This window comes from Dermacentor silvarum, chromosome 2 (assembly GCF_013339745.2).
Source record: "Dermacentor silvarum isolate Dsil-2018 chromosome 2, BIME_Dsil_1.4, whole genome shotgun sequence".
NCBI lineage: Eukaryota > Metazoa > Arthropoda > Arachnida > Ixodida > Ixodidae > Dermacentor > Dermacentor silvarum.
The window spans coordinates 124,941,614-124,950,061 of NC_051155.1; the positions used below are offsets into that span (position 1 = coordinate 124,941,614).

The following is an 8,448-nucleotide window of genomic DNA, read 5'->3' on the forward strand; positions in this document are numbered from 1 at the left end:
CACGTTGGAGTCTTCGACTCCAAGAGTTCGACTTTACTGTCGTATACAGGAAAACGGCACGCAGACGCCGACTGCCTTTCTCAGTCTCCTGTGGAGACGGCAGCACAAGAAGATGACGACACGGTCTGCCGATCTTTCACGCCAGCAATGGGATTACATTGAATTGCTGCCGCTGATTGATTACCTGGAAGGACGAACCAACAGCGTGCCGAGGCTATTTGCAAGAGGGCTGGCGTCATACTGCTTGCACCGCAACGTACTCTATAAGAAGAACTCCCCTAGCGGCAGCAACTACTTACTCGTTGTTCCCTCATCGCTTCGACGTGAAATCTTACACGCTTGCCACAACGAGCCGACCGCTGGGAACTTGGGCTACACTCGCACATTGGCATGGACTCGGCAGAATTACTACTGGCGGAGACTTATGTTCAGACATGTTCAGACAGATTATGTTCAGACATGTCTGCATTTCCAGCGCCGCAAACCGCCTTCCGTCAAGCCCGCCGGTCTTCTGCACCCTGTTCAAGTACCTGCCACACCATTTGCACAAGTAGGCATGGATTTTCTGGGCCCCTTCCCAACGTCTACTACCAGCAATAGGTGGATAATCATCGCCACGGATCATCGCACTAGATATGCCGAGACAGGTGCTCTGCGACGGGGAACAGCAGATGAAGCGGCGCAATTTTTTCTTGCATCCATCGTTTTAAGACATGGCACTCCGGTAGTAGTCATCACGGACAGAGGTACTGCGTTCATGGCCAAGTTTTTGGACATCGTTCTACGTTTAAGTGGTACCGCCCACCGGAAGACCATGGCCTATCACCCTCAAAATAGTTGCAGTGGCTTAGCTCGGCTATGCCAGGATATACGTAGCGTTAGCAAAGGTTCAGCTGAAGGTCCGAGTCGCATTGGCGCTTTCGCTGAGTTTCACAGTATATTCAGTATATTCAGCCTTGACGTCATCGACGGCGTTTTGTTGCTGCAGGGGTGGTCGGGAACGTCGCTCAGCCTCCTGGCGACGCCGCTTTGCTAGACGTTCGTCCCTTTGCTCCAGTGTCTCCGCAGCACGTTTAGCCTTCTTCTGTTCATTCCTCCTACGCTCAACCGCTAATTGCCAGGCAACTACTTCGGGATCCGATGAGTCAAGCTTCTCCGTTCTTCTGCGCTGTTGAGCAGCATTTGCGCTCTCCTTCTCCATGGCTATACCACACTGGCAAACGCCAGTCAGAAGCGCAGCGGCTCCAGCGCAGTGTCAGACGGCGACTGCACAGCGAGCGCGCGCCGGCGCCAGTGCGTCTACCACGGCTACGACGTCACTCCTCTGGAATGCGCAGACCGGCGGCGGTGAGTCGCGCGCGGCGGCGGCGGAGTGCGCGAGAGGTGCCGGCTCCGGTGGCTCCGGTGCGCAAGCCGTGTGACATCACTGATCTTTGCGCATGCGCAGCACGGCTCTTGATGTGCCGCGCGAAACGGGCTTGGCTAGGCCAGTGTAGCTAACGCTACAAAAACGGGCTGACGGAACGACTCAACAGGACACTGGCTGACATGATATGCATGTACGTCGATGTAGAGCACAAGAACTGGGACGAGGTTTTACCCTATGTCACCTTCGCGTACAATACGGCTCGTCAAGAGACCACTCGCAAGACACTCTTCAGCCTCGTGTACGGCCGTGAGGTTGCCACAACATTAGACGCAATGCTCCCTCATGAATTTGATAACAACGAGACAGGTGCTGAAGAGATCACAGAGCGAGCAGAAGCAGCTAGGCAGCGTGCGCGTTAGCGAATCCACGAACAACAGGACTGTGACGCCAGACGCTACAATCTTCGGCACAAACCCGTAACATACAACATCGGCGACAAAGAGTGGGTCTGGACACCTATTCGTCGGCGTGGGCTCTCTGAAAAGCTCCTGCGCAGATACTTCGGGCCCTACGTAGTTATTCGTCGCATCAGTGACGTCACCTACGAAGTCGTTCCGGACGGCTCTCGCTGTTCAAAGCGCCGACGGCATTTACCCGAGGTCGTTCACGTGCTTCGTATGAAGCCTTACTATGAAGACTGACAAGACTGCGCAGTTTCTTTTTGTTTATCGCAGTTTACCAAGCCTCTGTCATCGGAACGATGATTTTTTTTTACGGGGGGAGCCAATGGAACAACTATATTGCCGCGGGTATGTGCCAGTGGGGACAAGGTTGAAGTAGCGCGGGCTTTTAGGTTAAGTGTGGAGACGAAGAAGGCGTTGTTGGTTTTGTTGACAATTGATAAGGTGTCCTGGTTGGTGCTGCTCCGCGTCCTCGTCGATCCCACGTCGTTACAATATCTTGGCAAATATCTACAACGATTCCACAGCTATCTTGGTTCTCCATAAGAAAAGTAGAAAATTACCTATCAAGAAAGGGGTCAGGCAAGGAGACAGAATCTCTCCAATGCTATTCACTGCATGTTTAGAAGAAGTGTTCAAGCTCTTACACTGGGAAGGCTTATGAGTGAGGATCAACGGCGAATATCTCAGCAACCTTCGGTTTGCAGATGACATTGTCCTATTCAGCAACAATGGAGACGAATTACAGCAAATGATTGAGGACCTTAATCGAGAAAGTGTAAGAATTGGGTTGAAGATGAATATGCAGAAGACAAAGATAATGTTCAATAGCCTGGCAATTAAGGGAACAAGAATTCAGGATCGCCAGTCAGCCTCTAGAGTCTGTAAAGGAGTACGTTTATCTAGGTCAATTACTCACAGGGGACCCTGATCATGAGAAAGAAATTTACAGAAGAATAAAATTGGGTTGGAGTGCATACGGCAGGCATTGCCAAATCCTGGCCGGGAGCTTACCACTGTCGTTGAAAAGAAAAGTGTACAATCATTGCATTCTACCGGTGCTAACATATGGGGCAGAAACTTGGAGGTTAACAAAGAAGCTCGAGAACAATTTAAGGACCGCACAAAGAGCGATGGAACGAAAAATCTTAGGACTAACGTTAAGAGGCAGTAAGAGAGCGGTGTGGATCAGAGAACAAACGGGGATAGCCGATATTCTAGTTGACATTAAGCGGAAGAAATGGAGCTGGGCAGGCTATGTAATGCGTAGGATGCATAACCGTTGGACCATTGGGGTTATAGAATGGATACCAAGAGAGGGAAGCGCAGTCGAGGTCGGCAGAAAACCAGATGCGATGATGAAATTAGGAAATTTGCAGGCGCAAGTTGGAATACGCTAGCGTAAGACAGGGGTAATTGGAGATCGCAGGGAGAGGCCTTCGTCCTGCAGTGGACATAAAATATAGGCTGATGATGATGACTAATTGTAACGGACACCAGCAAACACGTTCACGTTCCTTGCATAGGTGGACAAATTTGTAATGTAATTTAAATTAAAGCTGCATATTATTCAGCCCTTAAGATACTGTTCGCGTGTTACAATCCTAAAATAGGTGTATATGAGTCACGAAGTATGAAATGGATAGAAACATATGGGGCATTTAACGGCCGAAAACTTCTGTCTTTATCCGGGAAGTCATAGACTGCAATAAGGGAAGAAGGATTGAGCAACAGCTCTTACCCACTTATGAAGGCCGCCTATAAGCGCTTGCAGGAGAGAGCGAGCGAAGGAGAAATTTATTGTAAGATAAAAGCTTAGAGGTCGGAATTCCAAATGTGCAACCCTGCAAGCCTGCCAGGATCAGGTGATCGAGGTGTAGTTGCAGTACGCTGATTGTGGGTAAGAGTTACGTAACCCAAGTGCATGTTCTCATCCCTTGGGCTCGGTAGGTCCCGCCAAATTCAAGTGCTCAAAGCTGCATCACCTGTCAGAACTTGTTTCTTCAAAATTGTTACTGGGTACACGCAGTTGGTTGCTGAAAGATGCAATCGAATTATAGCGAGCGTTACCGAGTGAATCAAACAATCGTTAAATTACAAAATGACCAGAAACGTGATTGATTACAAGTAATTACTCGCATGTAATTCGTTACGTGCAAGTATGATCAAGGTGCACTAGTCTAAACGTCATGCTACGAAGTCTTGCCTTCTTGTCGTGTTTTTTTTTCGCTGTTCCCCCATCGAGTACGGTCTTACAGCAATGCTGCTCACATGCAAGCACACACTCACCACGTATGGGATACTCCCTCTATTGCACTTCTCGCCTCAAATACCTGAACCCTGCTCATCACCCGCGAAAATTCAGTAAGGAAGGACACACTTACACGTGCTCTTATTCCGCTGTTTGCTCTCCCCCACGTCACCGTACTATAGGGCGTAGGAAGCTGTGCTTTCCAAGGGACGGGTTCCTACTGTCTCCTGTACTTGGGAATGGCCACGCGCTTCGCTTGGGCGCAACATGTTATGTCTCGTTTCAGTGACGGAAGCAGATGCTCGCCACTTAATATGAACTTTACCAGAATTGCAATCGGAACGCTCCCGTCTTCTGCAAACTGGCCTCGGCTACCGTGCCACTGTCAGCTATGATCGCAGATCGCACGATAACAAATACCTCAAACACTGATTGAATCCATACGCGACACAACCATTACATCATACATGTAGTAAGACAGTGCCATAGGGGAAGGTTTTCTTGAAAAACGAAAAAGGAAACTGCAACAGGACTCCTCTCAGAATGAATGTCCACATTAATGCGATTAGCATTGAAGCGATTTAGCAGCACACGGTATTGCCAACGCCGAAATGTTATGCGGCAGGGCTCCTCTCTCTCGTTTCTTAGTGGGAACGCTGCAACGTCTAGCGAGGCCGCCGATAAGTCCGGGTGTGGAGCGGGTCTGGTTCTGCTGAGCATAGGTGAAATTTAAGGACCACTTTTCGCATTGTGGAGCGGTACATACCAAGTGGCACACACCTAGTTACCCAAGTCAGCTGCCAGACGTGCGAAGTGCTGGCGAACACCGGCGCGAGCGCACACAGCTCGAGCCCGCGCATCTCTGCCGCTACAACAATGGCGACACTTTGACCGTGGTGCCGCCGCTACAATATCAATGAAATATTGATTTGGTAGTTTGAATAACTGTATTTTGTAAAGGTACCAACATTTCGTCTCACAACAACGCCCGTGATTCATTGCATTGTTTCTGGGGAATCTGAGTGATTTGCGAAGCGCCGATTCTCACGGTCCTTTTCTATACAAACGGAATGCCGAGAAGCTTAGCTTTTTTTTTCAAGGAAAAAATATCACTTAGAAGAAATCGTCCTTGCGTCCGCAACTGCACACAATTTTGGCAACATTTGTTAGTGTTACGAGCAATCACTTCGTATTCTGCACTTGAAAACAGAAGATGATGACTGACGACGACCGTCATTATTGGGAACTCCAAGCCCGCTCTCCTTTTTTTTAGAAATGCTAAGTGACAAACAATTTCTTTCACAATTAACTTGGGAAACAGGGACAATTGCCCACAGGAGGGAAAAATATTGTCTGGTCTGAATTCTGGCAGCTAGGCTTGACAGACAATGGAGGCTGCTGTAACGAAGCGACGGGACGGCATGTTTCACTTGTACTTCTTGTGGTCGGCGTAGCTTGACGATGCCTCTGTGCAGCTACGGCTCCCCTTACTGCCAACCACTTCTACTGCACACTGCCGTGGAAACCATCCCTTCAGCCTGTGTGAAGGTTTCGTAGGAAACTTTGTCCTTTCTAACTTTCCATAAAGCCAGTCCTTTTGCCACCGAGTAACAAGAACACGATCTCCAGGGCTGACTGCAATGCGGGGCTGATCGGTGAGTGGTGCGGTCATGCAGACAGAGCAGCCATGCGATATCGGGAAATAGGAGCCACGGTATGGGCGCACCACTCTGTACAGGCGGGTTCGTAGCCGCTTGTCGCGCTTTTGAAGAATCTGCTCTACAGTGAGTGTGTACTGGTTGCACCCAGACACCACGGGCCAAGTAATGCCGTCGCCAAGCGGGTACACAAAGACCTGCTTCAGGTTCTCAGTCACGCCGAGGTTGTATGGGTTCACAAAGTGGTCTTCATCCTCACGCTCTCGCCTCTGGGCCTTGGCCACGATCCAGTTCTCGATAGTCGTCTCATTGCGAACAATACTTTTCAGCTGTATAAGAAAGAGACTTCCCACTGCCATGATGGTACACATGGCTAAGAACAGGCTCAGCACCGTGGCCAGAAAAGGGAGGAAATGCAGGTAGACAAGATTGTCCTCTTGACCTTGACGCATGTAATATTTCCTGTGATAGGCTTTAGTCAGGCCCTTGATCAACAGCACCGAGGCATGAATGCCGCCACAGAGAGCAAAGAACAAGAAAAGTGTGAAGTTGGCATGATTCCGGTGCCCGCAACAAGTGTTGATCCACGGACAGTGATGGTCCATCTTGAAGACACACCTTTCGCATTTGCGGCAATGATGTGACCTTGGTGCCTTAAGTCCGTCACAGTTTTCACAGTATTGCAGGAACTGCTCGTCACCTGGCTCGTCAGGCCTCCACTTCAGAGGCACGAAGCCAGGTCCTATACCGACGGCCATGAAGAAATTGTACAGCAGGGCTACAGTCCAACCCATGAATATCGAGTGGTTGATGGCGCCTAGCGTGGAACCATACGGTGAAAGCCACATGGATGTCACGTACAGGCTGGTCCGAAAAATGAATGCGATCATGCAAAGCGCCACCAATGGGCCACAGTGGAGCAGGCGGTAACAGAATTGAATCAGGATGTCCAGAACCCCTGGCTGAGACTCCATGCCGGCGACTTGGGATAAACCCAGAGCCGCACCCGAAGCCTGGTTGTTGAGAAATACAGATGATCAAGGACCGCAAAGCTACACGCTGCCGGAGCTCAGGTCGCGTCCTTTGGGTCCATTACCTCTCACTGGCTTCGGCGTGCATGCAGGTCCGCTGGGCACTCTGCATAGCCAAATTTTGTGCAGCGTTTCGCCGTGAAAACTTTACCAAAAACAAGACATGTTGTTGTTGCAGCATTCGAACATGTGGCTAATACCCACTATAGGGGATATTCCAAGGTACATTCAGAAATTCATTTTTAGGACCGCTGTAAAGTAATTGCTGTTGAAAGGCGAAATTACATGTTAAATTGAAAACAATAACATCAGAAAAATTAATAATAATTATTAAAAAGCGCACGAAACTTCCGGTCTGTCTGCCTTCTGTTCTCTTGTGCCCACCTAGTGACCCTAGTAACTTGCTTGGACCACTAGGTATGCGCTGGCGCTTTTTATGCTGTCATGGTCATTGCATTGTCGTCATTAAAGCTGCATCATTCAACTCTCGTCGAAACCGCCATCATTACGCCATCGTCGTCATTCAGTCGTCGTCTTTCCATTGTCATCATGCCGTCGTTGTCACGCTATCGTCGCACCATCGTTCATCGTTTCAGACACGCGATCCCATTGTCGTCATAATGTTTGCGTCGTTCCATCGACGTCATTCCTCCCTTCGTCATTCCATCGTAATCGTGATGTCATCATTAAATCGTGATTATACCATCGATGTCATTACGTCGCCGTCATATAGCCGTCGTCATGCGATCATGCTCATGGCCGACCGTGGCGAGAGCGAGTGCCATAGCAAAGTGGACTGATTCCTGACACTGCATGTCGCATATAGCCGAAGCAATGGGAATCCCAGAATGACCACTACAGATTCTAAATAAAGGTACCTCCAGCAATGTGATGTGCCGCTACATTGGTTGAATGCTAATCACATTAACGTTGACAGCCACCATTAGGTGGCTTTTGCCGGAATTATTTTGGGCTTTGTGACCGTAAGTGCTGAACTTGAATAACAAAACACTACCCGAACGTTAATTATACAACTAATGTAACTTGCGTCACAGAAGACTTGCTTTGTCCGTTCATGGTCTCTCTGTAGAATTACAACCTTTGAGGGGACACTCATCGCGTACTGGCATCAGGATTAGCCGAGACGCGGCCGTGGCCGACCTATAGCCTTTAATAACAGACTCCGTAATCGGTCCGCCAGGATTATGCCGCTAACATTACCAACGTAATCCGGTGACCAATGCTGCCAAGCTCAGAAGCCACTTTGTCCCCAACTTGAGTGAAATAATTTCTTAGATTTCCCTAGATTTTTGTAAAATAAGGTTGCACAGGTCTGGCTGTAAAAATTTTCTATGCAAATAGACCGAAAGGTTATAGTATAAATGCATGTCTGAGCTTGTTTTTAAAATATTTAAATGATGAAGTCACCGCACTCAAGGAGAAATGATGTCGCAGTGATAGTTGTGCTGACAGCAGAGCCTCTTACTTGAAGCCATATTCACAGAAAGACGTCAGCACGTTTATACTTTACTCTGCATGCCAAACAAGGCTGTTCTCCTTCTTTTTGGGGGTTTTTACGTGCCGAAACCAGTTCTAAATATGAGGCACGCCGTAGTGGAGGGGTCCAGATTAATTTTAACGTGCACTACAACGCAAGCACGCGGGCGTTTTTGCATTT

General features: G+C 48.8%; 1 protein-coding gene across 1 annotated transcript; it reads right to left on the minus strand.

Moving 5' to 3' along the window:
• Positions 1–5,452: 5,452 nt before the first annotated feature.
• Positions 5,453–6,932, minus strand: LOC119441095 (palmitoyltransferase ZDHHC6). The gene has a single exon (XM_037705795.2). The coding sequence runs from the start codon at positions 6,711–6,713 to the stop codon at positions 5,508–5,510; it is 1,206 nt and encodes a 401-aa protein (XP_037561723.1). The 5' UTR covers positions 6,714–6,932; the 3' UTR covers positions 5,453–5,507.
• Positions 6,933–8,448: the final 1,516 nt, after the last annotated feature.

Bases quoted from the DNA above. Each gene is read 5' to 3' on its own strand.
- LOC119441095 (XM_037705795.2), bottom strand. From the start codon at position 6,713: ATGGAGTCTCAGCCAGGGGTTCTGGACATCCTGATTCAATTCTGTTAC.